The 25,860-nt window shown below is 53.5% G+C and overlaps 7 protein-coding genes across 7 annotated transcripts in view; 5 read left to right on the forward strand and 2 right to left on the reverse strand.

Moving 5' to 3' along the window:
• Positions 1 to 11: 11 nt before the first annotated feature.
• Positions 12 to 1,795, reverse strand: A1O7_09935 (uncharacterized protein; the record flags this gene model as incomplete). The annotated part of the gene is made up of 3 exons (XM_007763919.1): positions 12 to 129; positions 181 to 1,674; positions 1,767 to 1,795. The coding sequence occupies 3 exons, from the start codon at positions 1,793 to 1,795 to the stop codon at positions 12 to 14; spliced, it is 1,641 nt and encodes a 546-aa protein (XP_007762109.1).
• A 964-nt stretch (positions 1,796 to 2,759) lies between these two features.
• A1O7_09936 (uncharacterized protein) lies at positions 2,760 to 4,236 on the reverse strand (the record flags this gene model as incomplete). The annotated part of the gene is made up of 2 exons (XM_007763920.1): positions 2,760 to 4,110; positions 4,232 to 4,236. 2 exons carry the CDS (start codon positions 4,234 to 4,236, stop codon positions 2,760 to 2,762), a joined length of 1,356 nt encoding a protein of 451 aa, XP_007762110.1.
• Positions 4,237 to 11,359: 7,123 nt separating this feature from the next.
• Positions 11,360 to 14,542, forward strand: A1O7_09937 (uncharacterized protein; the record flags this gene model as incomplete). Its single annotated transcript, XM_007763921.1, has 1 exon — positions 11,360 to 14,542. One exon carries the CDS (start codon positions 11,360 to 11,362, stop codon positions 14,540 to 14,542), a length of 3,183 nt encoding a protein of 1,060 aa, XP_007762111.1.
• A 1,064-nt stretch (positions 14,543 to 15,606) lies between these two features.
• Positions 15,607 to 16,907, forward strand: A1O7_09938 (uncharacterized protein; the record flags this gene model as incomplete). The annotated part of the gene is made up of 2 exons (XM_007763922.1): positions 15,607 to 15,664; positions 15,733 to 16,907. 2 exons carry the CDS (start codon positions 15,607 to 15,609, stop codon positions 16,905 to 16,907), a joined length of 1,233 nt encoding a protein of 410 aa, XP_007762112.1.
• A 456-nt stretch (positions 16,908 to 17,363) lies between these two features.
• A1O7_09939 (60S ribosomal protein L5) lies at positions 17,364 to 18,386 on the forward strand (the record flags this gene model as incomplete). The annotated part of the gene is made up of 3 exons (XM_007763923.1): positions 17,364 to 17,380; positions 17,448 to 17,511; positions 17,562 to 18,386. The coding sequence occupies 3 exons, from the start codon at positions 17,364 to 17,366 to the stop codon at positions 18,384 to 18,386; spliced, it is 906 nt and encodes a 301-aa protein (XP_007762113.1).
• Positions 18,387 to 19,810: 1,424 nt separating this feature from the next.
• A1O7_09940 (uncharacterized protein) lies at positions 19,811 to 23,738 on the forward strand (the record flags this gene model as incomplete). The annotated part of the gene is made up of 3 exons (XM_007763924.1): positions 19,811 to 19,868; positions 19,961 to 23,044; positions 23,098 to 23,738. The coding sequence occupies 3 exons, from the start codon at positions 19,811 to 19,813 to the stop codon at positions 23,736 to 23,738; spliced, it is 3,783 nt and encodes a 1,260-aa protein (XP_007762114.1).
• Positions 23,739 to 25,429: 1,691 nt separating this feature from the next.
• Positions 25,430 to 25,860, forward strand: part of A1O7_09941 (uncharacterized protein) — a gene marked incomplete at both ends in the record, with an annotated part of 1,021 nt that continues 590 nt past the window's right edge. Inside the window, one exon of the mRNA XM_007763925.1 lies at positions 25,430 to 25,766. Within this exon, the coding sequence (XP_007762115.1) occupies positions 25,430 to 25,766 (337 nt within the window). The remainder of the gene's footprint in view (positions 25,767 to 25,860) is intronic.

Consider the following 25,860-nt stretch of genomic DNA (forward strand, 5'->3'; position numbering starts at 1 on the left):
TTTCCATCGTTCTATAGTTCGGGCGCCTCCCAAGATTCTCGGTCGATTTTCATCACAGCTGACTGCTTGTGCGGAAACGTGACCTCGCCTTGCTTATAAAATCCGGCATCTTTCAAGTATCCGATGAATCTGTGCAATGATCAGCTTCGTGGTCGCACAGGCACTCCTGTTAAGACTTACTTCGTGTTGTCGATCCGCGGCTCCAACATCACAGTCTCAGTTCTCGAGTCTGCCAGGAAACAATAATGTACCAACGCAGACAGCCAGACTTTGACTCGATGGGAGCCTCGGAACTCGTTTTCTCCGATCAAAACGTGCAGTCCGCGTGTGTAATTGCCTACTTCGCCACCCAGCAAGCGTCCCAGTTTGTCTTCCTTGACCCAGTATATCTCGAAGTATCCAAACGGCTTGCCGTCCCAGCAACCATAGACCGGGAACGAGTGTCGGCTTTCGAGGCCGTCGACCAAGAATTTGTGCTGTGTGCTCTGTGGTCCTGCGACACCCCATGCCGCGTTCACTCGGGGATCATTCATCCACTTGTGTAGCAAGTCAAGATCTGACGGACGGTCCAAGAAGTTGTCCATGGTGGGTAGTGTGGCTATTGACACTCCCCCACTATGACTCGGCATGACTGCCGGCATCGAGGCCGATGAGGGTACAAACTGAGGATGTGGGCATGGCTTTGGGGAGAGTGTCGGTACCCTGAAGGACAACCACTGGCCAAGGCTGGGGATGTATCTGCTGTAAAACGTTTCACCCTGACGCGGTGGTTTAGCACGGATAGGATGTCGTATGTGGTTCGTAAAGGTGAACTGGGTGGGATGTGGGGGGTAAAACGTAGGTAAATGGCTTCCAGAGTTGAATGGTCCTCCCGGGGATGAGATGCCGGCCGTGAAACTGTCGCCCATGCCTGAAGTCGTCACATAGTCTGCCGGCCGGGGAGAACCGCGATCAGTGCTAGTCACTGGTGCATTCCGGTCTGGCGACGATGGTCGAGAAGGATACGGCGACGCCTGAGGGAATGGCGAGTGCGATTGAGGTGCCATTGTAAAGAGAAAGATTCTTGCATCAAGCTGCCAGAACGACCTCCTGCTCACAAATGTGTCCGTCCAGCCGCTCGGTAAGCGGGTATCGGTATCTGTGCCCACGGAAGAGTCCTCAGATGAAATCAGTCCCATGCGCTCCAGCTTCTGCAGCGTGTTCTTTCCCTTGAAAATGCCTTCCCTCTTGATCTTGATGCGCCAGTCCAGCTTGGGTCTTCCAGACTCTGGCGTCAGCGCAGATGCATCGGTGAGGGCGTGGAGGCTAGGAGCCTCTTTGTGAAAATACCAGCATAACGTCGCCCACAGCATCATGGCGATGTGTCTCGTAGGAGAAGCGGTATTCTTGAAATCCGTGCTCGATGGCATGGATATCGAGGATATGAACATGGAATCACTCTGGACGGTCGGCTTCGTAAATCGATGTGTGACCGTATGCTTGTGTCCTGTTTCTTCCAACTCTCGGTGAGAATCTCCCTCTGCTCGGCTTCTCCTACGCTCTTGGTCGTCTTCCACTTTGTCTTCTGTCTGCAGGATGACAGTCCATCCCGGAGGCATTGCCGAGTGGTGCAGGTCGAGGTTCGTGGACTTGAAAGTGAAGCCGCCAAAGACAGGCGTAACAGTATATATCTGCCTGTAATGTCACGGTGAGCTTGTATCGCGGATTATGAAGCATATCGGTTCGACGCTGTACGGAATGCCGGTCCCGTACAAAGGACGACTTACCCATTGGGCAGGTAGACTTGCTGAACCATGTTCGGATTGTTCAGAGCATAGCGATGCTCAGCGGCACAAAGTGGGAGACTTTTACTTGAAGCAAACGGGTTGGTGTGAGTCTTGGAATATGTAGGGACTCCGTTCATATAGCGAGCCAGGTGGTGCAGCCCGTCTCGTCTCGGAACAAAACCTCGGGGATTCGAAGCATCAAACGAGTGGAAAAGCAAGTACGAGAGAATGAACAAGATGTCCGAGTCACCCTCAAGAAAAGAGACCAGCCTGCTGGCTAAGTGACGCCAGACTGGAATATTCTCACGTTTCCTGTCCTGTCATGAAGTACAGCTTGCGTTGTGCGACAATTCTCTCGAAGACGCAGTTTGTTGTTTGCAAGATAAAATAACGTGGGCAAACCAGGGACAGTGGCCCAAGGCTGGCTCTGCCCCACCTCGGTTGTCTGGTGCTGATGATGATTGGGATAGGGACGTTCCACGAGAGGGGGAGAAATTAGGCGACGTTGGCAGCTCGGGGGCGAACACTCCACTCCGTAGGGATGCCTGGTGAGCCAGAGCCGTGGTACGTACAGGACAGAGTACTGCACAAGAGCATGCGAACTCCATCGCCACAGCCTGATTGCCAGCGACTATCGAGCTTCCCTCATGTCGTTGACATGGGCGGAGCGAAGACGCAAGGACTGGTGCTGTAGTTCAGAGGATGTTGCCCTGACATGTGAACGCACCTCCCGACTTCGAGTACTTTGCACGATCCTCACGAATAGTTAAATGTCTATTCGGCCCGTCTCAGGGCCACCACAATTTGACAATGCCTGAGTGGCTATCTACAGCCCTGTTTCACATTCACATGTGTCGCGACTTGGCTGGGTGCCTCCAGCCACCAGTCCGTTGGAAGGAGAGCAGGCGGAAAAACACACGGAGAATCTCGATCCTGCTGACAGCACATCAGCTGCCCTGTCAACCAGCTGCAGCCTTGTCATATTATGTATCATCAGAAGTCTTCAATCGTGACACCTACGTCTCTGCTTTTCGCTAATCTGATCAGGTCTCCAGCGACAACCAGATCCATGAGGCCCATTCCCACGCTCTTGTAGATAACGTTGCCCTTGGTAAGCCAGTCAAGAAGTCCTTGCTCTCCGGGCCCTCCAAGCTCGATTTCCTTTGTTGCAGCCTTCTTGATCATCATAAGCTCTCCAACCTCGACAAGGTGCTCAGGTTTTAATTTGGCCTTGATCACCTCGCCTGCCTCCTTCAGGCAAGATTCGAGGCTGTCAACAATGATCACTCCACCTTGCCTGGCATGTTTATGGTGGTGGTGTCCGCCATGGTCTGGCTCGACAGCCACTTTGAGGATATCCGGGTGGATTTCGACCATGTGTGGAGCGTAGGACCCGATGGCCGCGATATACCTCCCCTTCCTTCGTCCTTCACGCGATGTGAGGAATTCCGCCGGGAACAGCGGTTCCGTTGATGGCGTGCAGCAGAAAATGACGTCGGCCTTCCGCACCTCCTCCTTCAGCAGACGTCCGTATTCTCCGAACTCCGGGCTCATGGCGGAGAATTTGATGTCCTTCCGCCACTGAACCCGGTCTTCTTGCGTCATCTGGAACGCCTTCATCAACTTGATGGATCTCTCAAAGCTTCGATTGATGATATTGACGTGGTGGATCTCGTCTCCTCTCAGTATCAGTGCCAGTCTTACGTGCCAGTACGCTTGCTTTCCCGCTCCGAAAACAGTCACCGTATGGACATTCTGTCGCCTTTTCAGCATCACAGTGGAAGCTAGTGCTGTTCGAAATGCGGTGAGCTCCTCAGCATTTACAATGCCCAGAGGATTGCCGGTTCTGTCGAGGAGGGTGACAGATCCTTTGGGGGTGGTGCTCTGAGAACTGGCCACGGATCCTGGTGGTTGGAAGGAGGAGCCATCGATTGAGTCCCGGCCAGACGACATGGTAGATGCAGGCGACAGGGTCATTGAGCCCAAATCATTGGTAGCGGACCTTATGGAGGCCCCGGACATACTCCCAGCCGGCGTACCTGACAGGCCTTCTGATACGCTAGAAGACACGGAAGACTTCTTGCTCGAAGACGCCGGCTGCTCTAATGACACGATCTTCATCCCGACCGAAGTTCCTGTAGAAGCAGGCATAAAAAGGGTAGTGATTCCATTCTTCTTGATCACGGTCCGGTGAGGCTGAAACGATGCGCAACAGGGAGAGTTCGTATCGCCAGTTGAGTATGAATGCAGCGCTTCGGCGAGATTAGACTGCAGTTCGTCGACATCCTCCTTCGTCAGAGAATGCAATATCTCCTGGACATCCGCGTCCGTGAGGACTGTGAGGCTATGACGACATTAGAATTGGTACTGGTACACCCAGATAATACAAGCAGCTTATGGGAAGGGTATGGGCACGTCCTCGGAATGAGCAGGGTATGCATGTTGTGAGTGAAGGTCCAGCTTACGGCATACTGAGTGGTTACGCTCGAGGCCGACGTCTTTCTTCTGGTTCAAGGTTCGTTTTGCTTCAAGAAACACTGCGCAGGGACCCAGACCCAGACGTCCGAGGTTCTATGGTCAGGAAGCAACAAGTCCCTTCAGCAAATTCGCCGACAATCACTCCTGTGCACATGCACAATGGAATATTGACGTTTTCTGCTTCATTCTATTCGAAATTAGATGCCTCTTTGCGAAGGTGTCGTTGACGAGTATTGCCAAGGAGACAAGAAATCCTGTCTTCGATCATTATTCTCAAGTTCCGGCATCTCTGGGGCTTACTGGGTGACGTTGGATCACGGTTGAGTAAGAGGAAACGTGGCTGACTAATATCAGCCGTTATTGCTACTGATTGGCCTCGACCACAGAGACAAGGGTTCTTGGCGGGTTTATTACCTTACACGGTCTGGAGCAAGTCCCCCTGCCATTGCCATCGAGGTGCCATCACAACCACCACAATCACCACAGCCTGCGTACTATCGCTTTTACTATCGACGAGGCTGCTTCGATCGCGGCCGAGCGACTCTACAACACTTGTGCTGTCCTGACAATCGGCAGGCAGACAACCCAGCCTGATGTTCGAGGTATCAGATGATGGAATAAAGTGTAGACACTCTATCTCCGTGTGCTCGTTTTACGGTGAACCACAACTTGGGAGGATGCTGCAAGGTGCTGTATTGCGCTGGTTTGGCCACCACTATTCCATAGCTACATAGTCGCTCAGATAGTTTTGAGGCAGTCACAAACGGATTGTCCAGTCACCTTCTGGGAACCGTCCTAGGCCGGTTGATCAGGTCTGCCGTCATCTCACCGATTTCCTTGCTCGAGGTCACTTCTCTCATGCTCCGGGAGGCAGGCTGTTCAACCTCTCTGCGCAAGAGAATCATGCTTCATACAGCAGATTCTCAGGGGTCCTTGCATCCTAAGCTCTAACCAAGGAAGTGACAACGATCATTGTTGAAAAGGTAGAGCTTGAAAGAGATACTCTGCGCGCAGACAGACAGAGTGTACGAGTGCTCCCCCATCGACGACCAAGCTATCACATGACCCAGTATGAGGATCCCATGCGTCCGGACAGGTTCAGTCGATCCTCATCTACGGAGAAGGCTGAATGGCGGTCGGCCGGTATCAGACTGATCCTTGCTAGTAGTCATGGCGTGCATGGCCTAGCAGAAGGCTGGCCCTCAGATAGGCGTAATCCAGAGCCTCAAACCGCATTTGCTTAGTGGCCGCTGTCAACTGTGCGGACGCTAGAGATCAAAGCAAGGCTACTCTTCGAGCGCACCAACAAGCACCCCACACTGTCCCCCAGTCGGTGCTCGAGCGAGCTATGAATCGCTCGAAGGCGCAAATGAGCTTCTATAAATACTAGAGCTAACCACTCACCTCCTCAAAGGACAAGATAAAGCACACGACAATACCAATATAACCTGGGCCTAGAAAGCCGGATCTGCCGGCCGCTCAGCCGATCTGCATTGAAGTGAAAGCAACAGATTGGCAACTCATTGCTTTAAAGCCGGCAAGTTATTGACAGCATTATTGGCACCCGAGCGAAATGAAAACCGCTCCACTCTGGGACTGCAACTCAAATTGCCCTGCAGGAGAGTTGGACTTTGCTAGCTTTGCACAACATTGTCACTCCGGACTTTCAGAGTCAGGGCAACTCTGTTGGATGTACTACCGTACGGAGTACTTTTTGACAGCTAACCTACTTTTGAGAATCAGCTCATTTTGGGATATGTGGTCCTTTCAAACTCCAGAACTAACCTTGCGATCTGCCTTGTTGAGTACTGAGAGTCGCATTATGCCCAGCCCTGACAGTAATAGGCAATCTTGAACTCGCTGTCATGCATCTTGTCACTCTTCAGGCAATCGAACTTTGGTTCACCTCCACACTGACTTTTGACGCGTTCGGGGCCGAGACTCCCTGCCAATGAGCTCAAACAAGCCATCTGTCCTTAAGGTGAGGATTGTACGAAGTACGAGATGGCTGCCTTTGACCTTCAATCAAGATCGGAAATTGCTGCTGGGAGGATGAGAAGAGTTTGTGCTGCGATGAGGAGATCTCTAATGGAGGATAACCGTACCTGTGAATTGAGATTGCTCCTCGTTTGGGAATGCTCAAGGGTCCGACGGCAGGGTCTCGTTTCTGTTCTTCTAGAAAACCCCAGCGCAAGAGACGGAAAATGCCCGACGTGCTTCAGGCCTGGATTTCCTTGTCTCCAGATTTCTGATTGTTTCAAGCAGGAAACACCGCGCTACCAGTTCCTTATCGATTAGATGCTGAAATTGAAAGTCGGGCGTCCCACACGTGCCGACTTGGCCTGAGGCTCATCCCCTGATGATCTCATGGCAATGGACCCTGACGATGCCTGCCAGCTGCTATTCTTAGCGGTTCTGAGGCCGCTCGTCTCGATGACCGACGTTTCACGCTGAGTCTGTGCAATATCCAACTCCATTCTCTGTTGTTACCTCGTACGAGGTACAACTTGCGCAAGCCCGCATCATGTGATGATCTCAGATGAATTTCGTTTCAAGGAGATTGACGGTCACACATAGCTCGTACTATTATTGCGTACTGTTCGAGGCCGAACTGGTGAGCAGTAGATTGGCTCTTTTGAGTAAGACGTGCATAATATGCGTGTGTGTTGTCATCGTGCGGCACGCCTAGGACTCCAGAACTGGCGAAGGTATCTGTACGAGTACAGTACGGCAAGGTCCTGGTTCATAACGGTGACAGTCGCTCGTGCGAGTACGATATTGGTCAGCAGGAGTTGACCACGCAGGCCGCGTCACGCCGGCCGGCTTTCCTTTTCCATAGGTATGTAGGAATATGTCATTAATTTTTGATTTCCGGAGGGAGAAACCCTCCGAGGTGGACTCGTACTGAGTACTCGTGCTCGCAACCCCGCCTTGTCCGGCGATCCGGCATGTGTCGTGTCGGTGTCGGAAAGAGGGATGCCACGACGGCGGTGCTTGTATGCCCGCTCCTTGCCAACACTGACCTGATCCTCAGGAGTCGGAATAATGTTAATGTGAAGGCGTGTTCATCACCGAGCGAAGACACTACCGCAGTACGTAACTTCAACTCCCGATAACCTTCAATTCGGCGACGGCCTCTTCGTTGGAAAGAAGACCCGTCCCCCAGCTAATCCGTGCCAATCAAAGGGTAAGATGATGCCACTTCCGTGCATGCAGCTGGTGCAGCTGCGATTGGCAGTCGCGACCAATACCCTGATTGCTGGGGCTGTTCGAAATAGAACATGCCCCGTGAATGAAGCCTTCGGGCATGTACATCCCACGGCGCTTACAATGAGGTCGGTTGGCTTTGCCAACGCACCATGGGAAACCCGCGTGTGACAGGTAGCTCACGAACCAGGGCCTTTGACAGTAAATTCAATTCTTCAAGCTGTCCTTTTCGCGATTGGCCCATGATCGTAAAGAATTCCTTGGAATTTGGACCGTCAATCCCAGGCACTTACATGGCCCTCGTGACATTGAACTTCGAGCGTTCCTCCATGCTAACGAGCGGATTCGTGGGAGGTCGCAGCGAAGAGCAGGCAACATGTAATCGAACAAGTGAGAACGCGCAGTAGGCGGTGTGACGGCACGGGCGGCTTTAACATGCGAAACCCGGCGATTTCAGGTGAAGAATGCTCTGGACTCATGATGTCGTATTCTTCCCGAGAACGCCCACTTTGTGGACATCCACTCCGGTGCAGAGCGCCCTGAACACTAACCGTCGGACAGTGGTGGAAACGAGTCACGGCAATCGAAGATGCGATGCGAAGTTGCACAAACAGCTGCGTTGGGTAAAGTCACATCTAATCACTATTTGCTGCAGCGAGCTTCTCGATTGCATTTACTGCGGTACAGCCAATGGGCCAGGTGCAGTCAGCTCTGTGCCCTCCCTCCCACGAACGCGCCCACGCCCGCAAGTGCCGAGGCTTATCGTTGGTGCACAAAAATGATGTGATGGATGCATGGCTAAAATCCGGGGTGCGTCAGTCTTGGTTTGCCCTTTCTTATCGCCCAGTGACGAATGGCGGGCAGGGCGACAAGCGAGGGAGAACGACGTCAGCAATTTGCACAGTGCCCGCATAGGTGCCGCGATCCGGTTCTCGACCTGGCGGGCGGTTGGGGCGATTCTGAAACAGGCACAGGCCCCTCGTTTGCTGCTTGTTTTGCGAAGGAGGTGACTAGCTAGTAACGATCTTAAAGATGAGGATAGGTCGAGTATGGTTCAATAATCACATCCTGCCGTGCATTCATAGATCGGTAACTGGGTGAGAGAAACGAAAATATTCGTCCGCCCATTGGACGTAGTTCAGCAGCGCTCGATGATACAGGTCAGAAATGAAGCACCTCCGAGGGGAGCGCAAAGTAGTCGGGACTCGTCCAGGGCCCCTTCGCTCTTTTCATGTACATAATTATGTGTACTGTGTAGATACCAAGCTAATCATAATTCGCCGTGTAGGTTTCGTGTCCAGGTGGGCTAAGGCCTTCAAAAGGCTCAAATTCTGTCGACCGAAATCCGGACTTTGAGACCACAACGCTGGGAACGCTAGGCTCCCAGCTTCCGGGCAACCTCTCCCTGTTACTCCGTACGTGTCATTTCAATCCTGTTGATACCTGGGGGCCTTGTGCGATGCAAAAGCGGCCGTGTCTTACATCAGTCGAGGTTGCGAAGCTTAGGAAGCAGGCTGGCATCTCTATTTTCCATCCCTCGAGCACGTAAGGAGCTGAATGCAAGTTGAGCCTTTGCTGGATGCAGGGTCTGTGTACGAACAACAATTACACAGACCACCACAAGACATTCTACATGGCCGAAGGCACGTCGAACACCAGATTGTCATCTGGTCTAAGCAGCTGTCATTGGTGTGGGGGTTGGCGGTCGTTGACTTGCAGCTTGCAGCGGCGGATCAGAGAAAGATTGGAGATAACATCTGCCACGTATGCTGCGCAGCGCATGAGCCGCTATTCTCTGCATCTGAACTCGTGTCTGCTCAAGTTCGGTCTAAGAGCTGAGCGGCGACCGACGTGAGCCGCAGCTGGTCGGCACGATGCGAGGGAGGCGGCTTGCAGATGCGGCCTTCCTCAAGGCGTCAGTGAGCTTCAATCCACTGCGCCAAACTGTCAGCAGGACACAATCAGCCACATTTGATCCTCTGCAGCAGCGCACCGAGTCAGCGCGGCATCCTGAGGCGAAGCTCGATATTCCTCTGGCTGCAGTCCAAATGAGAATTTGACCCAGAATGAGCTGTTGCAGCGACCATCATGCCGTCAGCTGAATCTTCGTGAGGCTTCCCATATGGAATTTGCGCGGGCAATAGTGCAACGGACTCGTTCCGACGTCCTGGCTAAACTCACCCAACATCTTCTGCAGCAACTGTCCCATATGACCACAATACGTTTGTTATGTTGCCACGTGCGATATCACGGACAGACCCGGGCAGAACTGCGTGAAGACGCATTTTACCCAATTAGGCGAGCGGGACGAGAGCTGTAACGAGCGCCAAAAAGGGGTTTGCAAGGTGAGCAGGAAAGAGAATTACCGTTGATCAGCGACGGCATCTGTAATCGTAGTCGTACGGTTTCCGCGACTGGACGGAATTATCACCAATGGTACCGCGTCCCGAACTAAGGGCGATGAGTGGAAGATAGTCTCGAGATCCTCACATTAATGGTGCAAAAAGAGGATCGTGAAGGCGAACGTGCAGAAGCAGCGACAATGGCGAGGGCGCCCCTCTGCGATCAAGGAGGACGATTAAAAATGTCCACTCGCAGCGTGAGCATGGGGTTGAGGAGCAGGACCCGGGCGAAAGGTGACGAGGTCAGGTATTGCCCCTCCGGCCTGAGCGCGGGCGCCAAGTCGCTACGTAGGCAACATTATGGGAAATTCAAGGGCAAAAGTTGGGCGAAGACTCGGTGGGAAGAGCAGCAAACCGAGAACGGGGCATGCCTGTCGCCAGAAACGCATTACAAGTTCGTACCGGGAGCCCAGCATTCAGGTCGCCCCAGTTCCCCCCTTCCTTGGTTGTCGTGACTCGTGCCTGCCCCTGCCCTGGCTCCCTGGCTCCATTGACGACGAAGTTGGCATCCCCACGCACTCCACCAATAATGCATTCGTGCATTTTTCTTCTCCGTCCGAACCTCCTACCACAGTACCTAATTGGGATGCAGTCCTCTCCTTCATCCGCTCCTTCAACCTTGACTCACTGCCCAAACTACTAACTAATTGCTTGTGGTACACGGGTATTTCAATCACCTTTGAATAAGAGTAGACGCTCAGTGCTCCTCTGCTCGTCCCTTCCTTTGTTCGCATCCGACTTTCTCTACGTACTCCGTACATACCAAGCCAACTCCCCTTTGCGAACGACGAAGACAGACACCACACCACTCCCCAGCCAGAAGACCGCAGGGTTATTTGTGTCCTGCACGTCCAGAGGCTTGCTGTCCACTCGCCTGACCGGTATCTGACTGCATACTGCGACCACCTCGCTTAGGGCGCTCACATCCTATTATTTGCGCTGCGTGCTGCGCCGCGAATCTGCACCTACCCTACAAGCCCGAGTCTGCGAGGCCACGCCAGCCCTCCGCGCCCTGCGCACCTCGATCGGCCGCTGCCCACCACTGCACGCGCTGTACTTCCATCTGGATCCCGGTCCTGCATATTGCTGCTGCACCAACACCGATCGAGCCAGGCGCTACATTTCCATCAGGCGCGCTTTATCATGGCTGCTGCTTAAGGCTGCTGAATGCTACAGCACGCTCAATACAAGCTCCGCTGGCATTGACCGGGTCTTCTCCAGCACAAGAGCACTATGAAGTCGTCAAAACGCTATAGACAGAGCTGGACTCCCTTACACTTTCGATCTCGAATTTGATCTGGTTAGAGGTACGCCTGACCGACCACAATATCTGCGGACATGATATCCGCAACCTCATCGCCCGCCGTCAGGGCTCTGCAGAGCCGCGACAATTCACCCTCACCTCACCCGCGTTCTTTTGCTGGTTTGTCTTCCAGCCAACGGGTGAACACGGCCCTCTCTCAATCCTTCTCCGCCACGCCGGCGTCGGCCAACAGCACATCATCTATGACTCAAAGCCCATATATCAGCTCTATCCAGTCTTCTCCCCTGGTGTCCCATCCAATCTACCAGCTGCCCCAGCTCGGAAATCCAGCCCCATTCGACTTGGGTGAGAGTCTTGTTTCTACCCATGCATTTCCTTCTCCACGAGAACCCTCCACGGGCTCCAAGTCTGTCGGGATTATGCGCAAGCTCTCGCAAAGCGCCAAAGATGGCGTTTCCTCTGCTCGGCAGACGCTGCGCAGAAAAGCCTCCTCATCAGCACAATCTCGCCGCGACGAAAGTACCGGTCCCATCACCAGACGCCGCAGCGACAGCAGGACGGCAATGGCAACCGGTCATCTCGCCGATGCTCCGGCTGTGGACGTCCTACCTCTTGAATTGCACACAGGCCTGGGCCTGTACGGTGATGCAATGAGCATATCCAGCGAGCCGACGACCTTGGCAGACGCGAGTCCTGAGGGCCAAGCTCCCTGTGTGCCGGAGAGACTGGTGGCAGGATGCTTATTAACGAAAATCACCAAGAATAAAATGCAGGAGAAGATGTTCTTCATGGACGTGGAAGGCTCGCGTGTATCGTGGAAGGGTGCAGTAACAACCAAAACGTTTCACATTGACAACATCAAGAGCATCCGCAGTGGTGAGGTAGCTGCGAGCTACCAGCATGAGCTTCGAGGGGAAGCCGTCGACCCTGGCCTCTGCTTCACAGTCAACTACGCAACCTCAGATTCTTCGAAGCAGGTCAAAACTCTGCATCTTGTCGCTCACGATTATCATGACCTTCGACTCTGGGTCGATACCCTGGAGAGTCTGGCCAAGCATCGAGAGGAGTTAATGACGAGCATGATTGGCTCAACAGAGCGTGAGTCAGTCATACGAGCCCACTGGGAGAATGAAATGGCAAAGCGAACTGCTAGGCAGGACAGTATCAAACCTGACGGCTTGGACTTCCATGCAATCCAGACCCTTTGCCGAAAGCTACATATCCATATCCCTGACAAGGAGATAGAGGAGCATTTCAAGTCGGTCGATGTCAACACGTCAAACCTTCTGGATTACAATCTCTTCAGAGAGTTCCTCAGACGCCTTCGAGAAAGGAGCGACGTCAAGAAGATCTTCGATAGTTTGAAAGGCGCCAACTCCAAGGGCATCCCACGATCGCAGTTCATCGAATTTCTCAAGCGTGATCAGGGATTCGATATGCATGCGCTTGCAGATCCGCTTCACTGGGAGGAGAAGATTAACGACCTTATATCTATGTCCTTCCCTGATGACCCGGCCATGCGAGCATTGGAGCTCATTGACGCCAACGTGTTTGCGTCCTTTCTCGTCTCAAAAGACTGTCACGTCTACTCCAGCCCCGAGGAACCTGTTCCGGTCTTCGACCGGCCACTGAGCGAATACTTCATCTCAAGTTCACACAATACCTACCTGACTGGGTGGCAGGTCGGGGGCACCGCCTCTGCCGAAACATACATCACGGCCTTGCGTCACGGCTGCCGCTGTGTTGAAATTGACTGTTGGAACGGTCCGGATGGGAACCCGAGGGTGACCCATGGTCATACCCGGACCAGTTCTGTGCCTTTCTCGGACTGCATCAATGCCATCCAGAGATGTGCATTTGACGTTACCCCTTATCCATTGATCATATCCCTCGAAGTGCATTGCGACCCTGAGCAGCAGGCCAAGATGGTGAAGAGTATGAAACATGTGTTTGGGGATCGGCTCCTCCTTTACCCATTGCCCGGCTTCGATGGCCAACTGCCTTCCCCCGAGGATCTCAAGCACAAAATACTCATCAAGGTCAAATCCACAGAGCTCCATGCTGACCTTGCGGCTTCCCGTCTTCCTATTACTAAATCCCGCGATCGAAGTGCGAGTTCGCCGAATAGGGGAATAGCCTCCCCAGTAAGCTGGACACTCCTCAACGCACCTTCAGTCACAAGTTCCTTACTCATCACACCGCCAGAAACCATCTATTCTCCAACTGATCGCTCAGTCACGGCAACAAGCGCCAGTAGTGCCGATGAGGAAAGCGACGCTCCGGCAATCTCGCCATCTACTGCTGATAGCCAGTGCCGGCCACCGAAGCCAAGTAAAGTTGGTCCTCAGTTGTCTGCTCTGGGCGTATACCTTAAGGGTTACAGCCTGCGTGACGCCAAAGATCTTTCTTTCCAGCAATACAATCACATCTTCTCCCTCAACGAGAACCGAGCTATTGAACTCTGTCGCTCGCCCGAGGACAAGGCCATGTTCGAAGACCACAATCTCCATCATCTGTGCCGAGTATATCCCAAGACGCTGCGTTTCCAATCATCCAACTTTGACCCCAACACATTCTGGAGAAGAGGGGTGCAGATGGTTGCGTTGAACTGGCAGACCTTCGACGCCCATATGCAGATGAATCAGGCAATGTTTGCCGCCGGCACTGATGCATATGGTTATGTCTTGAAGCCGGCTTACTTGCGCAAGCCTCGGACCAAGCAGGGTGAGTTTGAGCATCGCGTGAAGCTCCCTCGCTACAGAATCAGCTTCTCGGTCCAAGTCATCTCCGCCCAGCAATTACCTCGGGCCGCCAATATGGGCAGAGATACCCCTTTGAATCCATTCATTGAAGTCCAGATGTTCAGCGCAGAGGACCGTGCCCGGGGGATAGCGAATGGTACTGGTGGCACAGAGACCTACTCCAATGGCTATCATGGCATCGGGTCGCCCTACCGCCGCCAAACGCAGATCCGTTTTGGCAATGGTTATAATCCTCAGTTTGGTGAAAACATCGAACTGTCCCTGGAGACGAAATACCCCGAACTTGTCTTTGTTCGTTTCATAGTGCTGAACTCCGACGATGGCAGACGCACAGGCAAAGGAATCCGACAGCTTGCGGCTTTCACAGCAAAACTCGACAGCCTCCAGAAGGGATACCGACACATTCCCTTGTTTAATGGACACGGGGAGGAATTCATTTTCTCCACGCTGTTCTGCAAGATTGTGAAGCAGGAGCCGAAGTTGATGCCATGGTCACTTCAGGACGTCACAGGACGGACGTCCAGACCTAGTGTGCTTCGAGGCATTCTTTCACGTGGCCTATCGAGTGATCGCGGCAGAGAGCGATTGTCCAGTGGTGAGGACGTGCGTGCTGCCCAAGCCAGGCTAAATCGCGAGATCGAAGAGAGAGTGACCAGAAAATGAAGGTTCCGGGTGATGCATCGCAAGCATAGTGTACCAACGATCGACGACATGGCGTGGGGTTTTGATTTCACAAGATACCCAAAAAGCATATACGACCTGATGACCACGAAAAATAGACTCATTGCTCGTCTGGCAACGGACATTTCTGCTTGTGCTACAGTACAACTGGCAATCGTTGGGGAGGCTTTTTGTTTGAGTATGAACCGTATACGTCTATGTACCAATATATAGAATATCAACCTGGACCAGCCCTTGTGCTCGTCATGTATCATTGCCTCGTGGATGACTTCGTCCGGTTTCGACACAACACTCAATGTCGTGTACCAAGCGCTCCGCCAGGAGTTGCTTTTGCTCAATCCTGTATAGACGGCAGATGCCTCATCGAGGTCCTGCGTGACGGGCACCACACTCCTAGGCAAAGCGCAGCCTTTTCATCAAAGAGACTGCCGAGTAATCACCTGGCCGCGAAATGCGCCTATGTCTGGTAATGTGCCATGAGATCTGCTTGGTCGCATAAGGTCATCGTGATCTTGTGCTTAAGGACCGAGTCTCTCTGCGAATGAAAAATGCTCACGCGGGGGGATGGTCAAATGGTCTGGCCGCCTTTTCCTGCCTTAGCCATCGATGAGTTGTCCACATTCGGTGGGCAGCGGACAAAGAGTTTGTGTCTGACCGTGTCCAGCTCATTGCTGACTCAGCTTTAGTGGCTTTCTCCCGTCATTCATCTTCATGTCATTTCATATTTAATGGAGGGGCCCGGCGAGGCTGAGCAAGCTTGGCTGCAGCACGGCGCCGAAGATCAGAGCGTCGTCCCTACCTCGATGCCTCCCCAGCCAGGACCTTTTCTTCCCCCAGCACAAGGCTGACCAGTGTACTCTGTAATCCGGTCCAGTGTCGACCCTCGTCAGGTCTCCTCGCACAATGTTACTGCCGCTGGCCCCTGGGTTGTGATCGATATACTGTACCTGGCTCAGTCTCACCTTACGACCCACGGCTGTGTTCGTTGGCGCCGCTGTACACTCGATGTCCTTGCGTAATACCGAGCATCTGTCGGCCGAGCGAGGATGCGGTTCATCGATCAATATGTCAGCAATAACCAGGGTTTTCAGCTTGACATCGTCGGTGAGTTTGTGTTTCGGTAGTGCAGCACAGAGTAGCAGGGCAGACCACTGATACAAGTCCTCAACTAGGTTTCCTCGCTATCCTTGGAGAAGGTTCCGTCGAGACGATCGCCCAGGTGGCGACCCTGAGCTACCTCATATACGTCCCTCGCCTCATACCAGCGCCGCAGATATTCATCAGGCCCTCGCGACCAGAGAAGCTGGAGACCACCGCAAATGCGAAAGTGATAGGAGTACATTCTGGTAATACCGGCGAGGATATCCATCACGTGGCTCATGCTCTTCATCGTGGCGACAAGCTGCCCCCGAACACCGTCACCTGTGTCCGCGTGACGGAAAACGACAAGCCGCGTCCATCCATCAAGAGGTTTGGTCCATTGGCGATGCTTGCCTTTTTAGGAGCTGCAATGAGTGCTGCTTTGCTCGGGCTGTCTATATATTACGAGGACGGCATGTCCTTGCTGGCAACCGTACTTCTGTCGACATTGAGCACGGTGACGGGCATTGCTAACAAGTGGTCACCGACGCCTAATGATCCGAAGCCCGACCCGCATTCACCACCTGGCGACGTGGTTATCAAGTATCCTCAAGGAGCGTTCATCGTCGTCACGTGTGAAGAACGAACGGCGCGATATCTGTATTTCAATCCAAGCGAGCGTTGCATTTATTCCATCAGGAGCACGGCGATTTATAGAGGACTTTCGTTGATTTCGACATTGTTGCTCATGGGCGGGGTCATTTCCTTGGCCAATGCCAGAATCGAGACACAAACGGCGTTTGCGGGATCCTACATGCTCATCAATATCTTTTACTGGGTCGGCGCAGCCTTGCCTCCAGCTCAACACTGGGACCTGAGCAGACTGCAAGTTGAGCATATCGAGGTCCACGGTGGTACGCCGCCGCGGACCGCAAAGGTGGACAACTACTCGCCCACATACACCGAAGCATTGTGGAAAGCCATTGCCGTTACGGGCACAAGCAACTGGGTCAAAGAAGCAGGTTGGGCACCGAAGACGCCTGCCTGGGCAGATTGGCTGAACGAAGCCGAGGAAGCCGCAGTGGGTGAGCCGCTGAAGGCGAGCAGGAAGATGGTGGATGGGAAAGAGGTCGAGGTGTGGACAATCCGCAATTGGGATAGTCGGAATGCATTGTCGACGCTTCTGCGAACGACGACCGACAAGATTACAAGCCCGTCGAGGTGGGCTGCGAAAGAGGCTTCCATCCAGCGAAGCAACCCTCTATGATTGTTGATTTCTACGCCAGCAGCATGTGCAAGGGATGCATATATGAGGGCCATTATGATGAGATGATGATGACAACAAAAGCTCGGCATGACAACATACTAGATAACGCCAGTAATGAATACACGATTGATGAAGATAGTGTTGTCAGTGACATATCCTTCGAGCCTGGCGCCCACCTTCGCTGCAACACCCGCTTGAGTGAACTCGGCGAACTCTTGGCATCACACAAACTTTTTTGCGGAGTTGATCAACCACCACTCGTCTCCGCCTTTGCACTCAATCTTCTTTCGACGCTCGATCACTTCTTGGGACTCAGATAGTCTCCTCCTCAAATTCGACAAGATGTATGAGCGAATCCTTGCATGTTGCTGCGGAATTGGGTCTGCAGCGCAAAATGCTGATTCGAGGGTGTTAATAGTGTACCGAATTGAATCTTGATCCGACAAAGCCATCAAGATGCCTTTCACCAAGCTGTAAGCGGACGAGATGTCAAAAAGGAAATGATAAGGTTGAACTGTCTCTAACTCGTGCCTACCACAGCGTCAAAAACTCCCCCTACTACTCCCGCTACCAGACGAAGTACAAGCGCAGACAGGCCGGCAAGGTACGCCATGACTCGAACAGAGCGTAGACAACCACTGACACCTGCACCAGACCGATTACTATGCCCGCAAGCGATTGATTGCCCAAGCCAAGAACAAGTACAACGCTCCCAAGTACCGCCTTGTCGTCCGCTTCACCAACCGCGACATCATTACCCAGCTGGTGACCGCCGAGCTCACCGGCGACAAAGTCTTCGTTGCCGCCTACTCCCACGAGCTCAAGAGATATGGCATCAACAACGGTCTGACCAACTGGTCCGCCGCGTACGCCACCGGTCTTCTCCTCGCTCGCCGCGCGCTCAAGAAGCTGGACCTGGACGAGCAGTTCAAGGGCGTCGAAGAGGCGACTGGCGAGTATGCTCTTACCGAAGCTGCCGAGGGTGAGGACGGAGAGGAACGTCGTCCTTTTAAGGCATTCCTTGATGTCGGCTTGCATCGTACCTCCACCGGTGCCCGGGTCTTCGGTGCGCTCAAAGGTGCCTCTGACGGCGGTCTCTACATTCCCCACAACGAGAAGCGGTTCCCTGGCTATGACCAGGAGTCAAAGGAGTTGGATGCCGACACTCTGCGCAAGTACATCTTCGGCGGCCACGTCGCTGAGTACATGGAAACACTCGCCGACGACGATGAGGAACGCTACAAGTCCCAGTTCACCAAGTACATTGAAGCCGATGTTGAGGCTGACGGACTGGAGGAGATGTACACCGAGGCTCATGCTGCCATCCGTGAGGATCCCTTCAAGAAGGATGATGACGAAGGAGACAAGAAGAGCAAGGACGAATGGAAGGAGGAAGGCAAGAAGTACAAGGTGCATAAGACTCCTAAGGAGGAGAAGGACCGCAAGATCAAGGAGAAGATCGCGGCTCTTGCTTCTTAGAAAACCTGTTTGCGTTCACCAGCAGGAGTCAGCCAGATGACTTCGCAATCTCGACCAGGCTGAGTACGACCATGGCCGCCATAGACGATGGAGATGCGGCTCCGAGTAGCCATTGCGTCTTCCTGCGATCCATGGTCCTAAAGGCATCGTGCTGCAGGAGCCCTTGCGCATGGCACGCTCGTTCAGATCAGGGCAAACGTCCCGACGGGCAAGCATTTGCCCTGATGGCGGTCGTATTGAGGCTCTCACCACCCAAGCGCCGCTTGACGAGTCAATGGCAGATGTCAGAAATGAAGTTTATGTCTTCATGAGCCAAATGTAGTCGAGACCTTTAGTCCGCAACAGTTGAGCTTAGATTCGTTCTAATCCTCCGGAATTCGCACGAACTTTCGGGATCTTTGCACATGAGATGTGAGAATTCGATACTTAGTTAACGGATACCATTTTGTGAATTTCTAGCCTACGCTCCGAGGTCTCTTGATTTGCTCAATATAAGCCTCGAAACGGATGTCTCCTGGGCGTCTTCTGACATACAGTAAGATGCTGACCTGTACCAGCCACTTGCGGCTCCACCATTACTGTACTGTGGATTTACGAGGTTACAGACGTGGGAGGTAGGCCAACTACCTAGGCAATGGTAATTAAGCAATGGGGCACGCCAGGGGACGGGAGGCCGCATGCCAGGCACCATTATGATGAGTCTGGCCTGCAGCGGGCGTGGTGGCACCCAGAAATCATGCGAGATATACACAGTATTTACGCCTCCTGAGGGAAACCGCGGGCAAACTCGCAAGGACAGCATGAAGCATAAACAGGAATGTATGACCTCAAGCACAATGCCGCGACGAATCCCGAAATCTCATGTCTGCCGCAGCGGGTTGCCACCGAGCGTCCCCGTACAGACACCACTACACAGGAACTACGACGGCATCTTCGGTAATGTCTTTGGCTCTCCCTTGGTTAAGATGACCGCATAGCTGAAAGGCCCCCACCCCAGGGCCCTCCAGATCGCTAACCTTCCCCTCCCAGGGCTCTTCTCTGATATTACGAAGTACCGACCTTTGGGCACCACGGTCATTGGAAGGATGGATTTCCAAGTGAGCTGTTGGCTGCGTCCTCGTCTACACAGTCATGCCGGGCCCATTAAGCACTGGCTATCTTAGTGAGCCGTCGTGTTCTAAGTAGCTGCTCGACTCACGATCCAGACCAAACGCGATCGTCATATCTAGCCAACATTCCGAAGTCCGCAATTCCTCTTTCGCCTTTAACCCCGCTGATACCACGCAGACAGTCGTCGCCAGTCCATCAGCTCCAGTCGAGGTCGCCGTCTCCGACAAATGACCTCGGTCAAATCAATATCGATGCGACAATATTAGACTGCTCCTCGTAAGTCTGAGAGCACTTACACTATAGCCTCCGGCACCATGGCAGCAGCCACGGAGAGTAATCTCGATGTCGACTGGCTCCTACGCTCTAAGAAAGGTGCGATACCATTTTGTCGACTTCCATGCCGCATCTGCCTCTCTCTTCGGTCCGAGACTTGGGAGGAAATGAAGCACTAACAAGCCTGTCAGACCTTGCGCACTCGATCGCAGAGAGGAGCAACCGACAGAAAGAGTCGCAAGGATCCGCTGCTCCTCCTGCGGACCAGCCCGATCCTAAACCGGTCCAGCTCCAGCCTCCGACCGAGCAGACACCGCTGAAGGAGTCGCGAAATGGAACAGCACAACCAACCATACAGCAGCCAAAGCCTACCGTCACTGTCAATGGCAAAGAGAACAATGTCCAGCCCACTGTACAGAAGACCAGCCCGCTGCCAGCCCAGCACACACAGAATCACCCGACGCGGCCTACCATACTGAAAGGTCAAAGCACCGACGACAGCAAGAAGGGTTTGAGACCAGGCGCTCCAAAGAAGGAGGGAAGGAGGAGTTCATGGATTTCGAGCTTCAGTTCTAAGTTCTCGTCGTCCCCCACTCCGTCCCGGAACGCCAGCATCGATGTCCAGCAAGCAAATAATGGCTTGACGGCGTCGCCTCAACCAAGTCCGAAGTTGGAAGTGCCCAACCCGTTTGAGAAAAACAAATCAGCGAAGGATGGGCAGAAGGAAGCCAAGAAAGAAGACCCCAAACCTGTCGTTACACCTCTGACACCCCGGAGACCGTCGGTACTGGTCGCTGCTGGCAAAGAAACCAAGCTAGAACATCCCGGGTTCTTGTCAAGTGCATTGCGGAGGCTCTCCTCGTCTTCGAATGCTAACATGGGCAAAACCGCTACCAATGGGGCCGTCTGTCCGCGAAGGATATTGAACATTGACCACAACCGCGAGCGCATCAAGATCAGCGAATTTGACCAGAACAAGCTCAAGAGAGTGGCATTCTGCGTTGACGTCGAAATCGCTGGATTTTCTTCCCAGGTAGACGAAGACCCAGAACATTTGAACAAACCACCGGTTTCCAGTGCACTGAAGCAAAATCTCTCAGCGTCACCTGACAACGAACCAACAAAGGATTCAAAAGATGCCCGAGTGAAGGACAAGGGTGAAGGTGCTGCGCTCAAAAGCCCGAAACCTCCTGCGGATGAGAAAGAATCGTTAGACCAACCTCGGGTCGAGCCAAAGCCTTCAGTTCCTGACAAGACGAAGAAGGAGGAAGCGAAGGCTGCGGAGGCCTCAACCTCGCTGCAAGGGCCGGACCCTCCAGCAGCACCCGGAACCCGAAAGAAAGAGAAAAAGAAGCGTTCAGAGGCCGAGCGGAAAGAAAGAAAGGAGCGCAAAAGAAGGCACGCAGAGGCGAATGGGTTGGTGCCGCTAGAGTTGACTAGAGACGATGACGACTCAGATTCGGTTTACAGCACTACACCACCAGGAGCCTCAACACCAAGCAGGCGAGCGCCAGAAGGAGCTGACGGCCGCACGACAGATCCTCTCCGTATATACAAACGCTGCTGCCAGCTTCGGGAAACCACCGTCCTAAGCCGGGTAAAAGAGCAGATTTCAAAACCCACGGCGACTCTGGCGGAAGCACCTGGCACGGTAGCAGTAATGGATCTCTCGGGCTTCCAGATGCAGCTCCCGGATATCGTCACCCTGGGCGACTGGCTCGCGGTAGTACCTGTCCGGAAGCTTGTGTTGGACAATTGTGGTCTTACGGACGAAGGTGTGCGTGTCATCTTGTCTGGTCTTTCCGGCTGCAAATCTGCAGAACAGGCCCGCCAAAACAGAAGATTACCGAAGAGAGTCAGCGGAAAGCACGGCATAGAGCAGATGGGCGTGATAGAAAGGCTGTCCTTGAAAGACAATCCAGGCATTACCAACCTCGGCTGGAGGCATATTGCGCTGTTCATGCATATGTCGCGGTCCCTTAGGGCCATCGATCTATCAGGTATCCAATTTCCTAGGTCGACAGACCTTTCGAGGACGATTTCGACGACGAGCTCGAACAGCAGTGGGCCAAACGGAAATTCGACCCTACTGGATCTGGGCTCTCTGATCATTCATGCATTGTCCGAGCGACTAGGCGATAGGTTGGAGGAGCTCGTTCTGAGCGGTTGCGGTCTTTCCACTGCCAACATACGCGATCTCGTAGATTGCGCCATCAAGTGCAAAATCCGCAGACTGGGACTGGCAGCCAGCAATATTAGTGACGAGAGTCTGGCCCATCTGGTCCGGTACATGATGTCGGGCCATTGCGAAGGCTTAGATCTCAGCAGCAACGACTTGCATGGCGTTGCGCACATCCTCGCAGAAGCAGCCACCAGCGATTGTCCCTTGTTCGCTATCAGCTTGTCGGACTGCAATCTGACGCCAGGAGATCTGACCGCGATACTAATACCTTTCGCGCGGCTGAAGAACCTCAAATTCATCGACCTGTCCCGCAACGTGGCGTTGTTCAACAGTAGGCCGAACGCAGTGCCTGTCTTCCGGAAGCTACTCCCCAAGTTGGCGCCCTTGAAGCGTCTGCACCTTTCAGACGTTGGCATGACTCCCGAACAGGCGATTGCAATCGCTGAAATACTGCCGGATTGTCCATCAATGGCTCATCTCAGCATCCTTGACAATGCTCCGCTGATCCACGCCATGAATTCCAAAGAAGAAAGCTCGCAAGAAGAAGCTTGCGCATTTTTCGCTTCCTTGATGACGGCGGTCAGGGTTTCAGAGACCATTGTCGCTGTCGAAATTGAGGTGCCTTCCGCAGACAGCAGCGAAGTCGTCAAAGCTCTGGCCTCGCAGGTCATGGCATACACTTTGAGGAATATGGAGCGCACAACTCTGGACGAAGTAGGCGTCAAGCCTGATGACCATGCCGGCAAGGCGCCAGAAGTTCTCCTGCAGTTGGTCGGAGACATGGAAGGCTATTCGGAGAACCTTGACCGGGATGAGCTAGCACCTGATGAAGACTATATGATTGCCTCCACGGGTATCGTCAAGGCTCTAGGCGTCTGCTTGGATCGTAAAGATGGCAACAGCCGAGCACAATCTAGGAACATTAGCCCCACCGCCAGTGGTTCTTCGACTCCAAGGGGACCGTTTCGGCAAGGAACGGTGTCAAAACCTCGAGATGTCAGCCTGGAGCTTTGCGAAAGTGCGAGGAAAATAAGGCGAAGGTTACAGCCCGTTCTTGTCAAAGAAGATCGGGCTGGGAACCATGACAATTATCGTAAGTCTCCTGATAAAAGCTCACGGCTTGGAATCGCTAACCTCGTATGTCAGGCCGCCTCTTTCTCCTTGATCAGACCCTGCAGCGCATGATCAGAAGGTTCGAAGACGAATACCCGGAGACCAAAGTCGGAGCGGGATCTCCACCAATGCCAAATGGAATGCCTTCACCTGACCCATCAGTGGACGCCTCAATGCTATCTGCCTCGGTCGATTCGACTGGAATAATGAAGTTGACTGATGCAGAAGAATACTTCCCATCCGAGAGCCCGCCCAAAGACGATTACGCACTGAAGCTGTCCCGGACCTCGTCGAACACGTCGCTTGCGGCCAAAGCATTCACGGACGAAGAAGGCCGTATGCACCGCTTTGGTCAGACCATCCGCAGGGAAGTCCTTAAGCCGGCAGAAATGGATGATCACCTCCACGGAACCTACGCGAGTGATTCTGATCCACCCCACATTGCTGCCCTGCGGGCCAAACTCGAAGAGCTAAAGGGTGAGGACATTCGTTATAGGGTTGAAAAAGAAGGAGCTGACAACGTGGTCCGCGAGCTGGGTATCAATGCGCAGGAATTGCTTATGCTGAGGGAGCAAGACCCCAAGGGGTTTGAAGCGTTCAGGGAGAGCCAATTGGCGGCCCAGATCAATGCTGGGCTGATACCCCGGGATGGAGACGAGGCGGTGGGGCCATGAGTCAGGAAGGACATATATGATTGTTGCTGCCATCTGTGGGATCAAGCCGGGATGTTAACAATTGGTATGTTACATGGAGAGCCGGACTCGGAGTGTATGGACTCGGATGGTTTGGCGGCTGATGATTATGGCTTTAGTACCTTCTGAGCGTTCTGTTTCGCCCTGAATTTTTTGGATGACGCTATGACCTTTCACCAGGAGGTACGATGGGAGCGGGGCCCGAGCCGGTCGCTTGGAAATTATAGTGTAACTTGAAGCTATGTAAGCCTCTTTCTGGACTACAGTCACAGCCGCAGTTGAAGTTTTCCGTCTCCAGCGCGCTCCGCTTCTGCAGTGGCTTGTTCCACATACAGTAGCCGGTGAGCAACCGTCTGTACAATCAGGCAGACGAGCACCGCAGCCTCGAAACGCTGGACCGGGCATTGACCTACCAACCTTCTGTAGCTCTCAGCACTGAGCATCCATCAATGTGCATCAACGAGTTCAATTTGGTGCCGACTGGCAAGACATGATATCTGATTAAGAGCTAGCGAACAATGTGAACATGAATATGTCGACAGAGGGAGGGACGAGCGATGGCCATGTTGCCATCCTTCGGCACTTCCAATGAAAAGAGTGCCAGAGTGTATGCTCCGTCCTCCGCTTGAGGAAGCTGTAATCTGTAACGAATCAGGCTCGTAATAGAGCGTGACATCCGGGCCAACGAGAGACGAGAAGATGTAAGTCGTTGTCCAATTCATAGAGATGGTCGTCTGTGGGACACCCTCTTGACGCCCTCTTAGAGCAGACTGTCGGTGATTGTTTGCATGGATTGCTCTCGTGTCAGTCACCCCTATCCAGCTCACAGACTTACAATGCCCACATCATTGGTCATAGCTGCGTGCGCGACGTATTTACGTTGTCCCTCGAAGTCCCGCCATCAAAGCACGGGTTTTGCATCAGGAGTGGTTGTCAAGAAGACGCATCTCATGAGGTGTCCCTCGCAGACAATAAGGTGTAAAGCAGGCGGCAAATCGCCCATCTCTTGGCGCAGGCATTAAGCGGGTCCACACAAAGTCCTCATCAACACCTTTTGCATTATTGTGAACGACCACTTCATTCTTCACGACCACAACTTCAAGAAAGCGACAGCAAGATGTCTCGCCGTGCTCGCTCCTCCTCTGTTCGTGACGGTAAGTCTAGCGAGCCAATCGGCGCGTCCCCATTAGTTCGGGCCGGTCCGTGAAGATCGTCATCGGCGCCAGAGATAATCCGGCCTCCGATGTCCCCTCTCTCAACTCTCAGATCAAACTGACCTTTTGGTGAATCCAGACTCACTCCACACCACTTTCTCAACTGCTTCCCCACGTGGACCAGTGTTCCCTGACCTTCCTACACTCTTCGAGCGTCATTCTCGTGCCACCTCTACTCCTCCAAGCCGTCGTTCGTCAGTCAGTCAAGCCCGTCGCGCCTCGGAGAATGAGAACCGACCCACGCGCCGCCGCTCTGATTCTGTCAACCCGGAACTCCTAGGCCAGAGCGGTAGTGTCGCTGAGCACATCGGGCTCTTGCGACAGACTGTCGACGGCTCAGAAGCCAGAATTCTTGAAGAGTTTTTCGAACGAGCCCGCCAACGCGCCACACGCGCTGCCTCACGGAGCAGATCCTCTACACCTCGACCCTTAGACACAGCCGGCCCTTCTACACCGACCATGGCCTCCTCGAACGCGTTCCCCGCTCTCGATACCTCCATGTCTCCCACTGGCAACCGCTCCGCAGGCGCGTCCCCCACCAACACCTCCATGAACGGCGGCAATGGCGTCAACGGTCCTTCCGCAGCTGCGGCTGCCGCATACATGGCCCCACTGCCAGTCGGACACCAGCAAGACCTGAACTACCTCTTCAACCAGATCCAAGAGCTGGGCAGTCTACTCCGCAGCAATCGCGACAAGGTCAACAGCATCACCAAGAACGCTGAGGAAGTTGCCAAACGTGCGAACGGAGCATTCACGAACGGTGAAGAGTCAGGTGCGGCAGCAGAGAATGACAGTAAGTTTCTTGCCACTCAACACCTCTCTCTCTCTCTCTCTCCCTCCCTCTCTCTCTCTCTCTCTCTCTCTCTCTCTCTCTCTCTCTCTCTCTC

Source organism: Cladophialophora yegresii (genome assembly GCF_000585515.1).
Source record: "Cladophialophora yegresii CBS 114405 chromosome Unknown aczIN-supercont1.7, whole genome shotgun sequence".
Classification (NCBI taxonomy): Eukaryota; Fungi; Ascomycota; class Eurotiomycetes; order Chaetothyriales; family Herpotrichiellaceae; genus Cladophialophora; species Cladophialophora yegresii.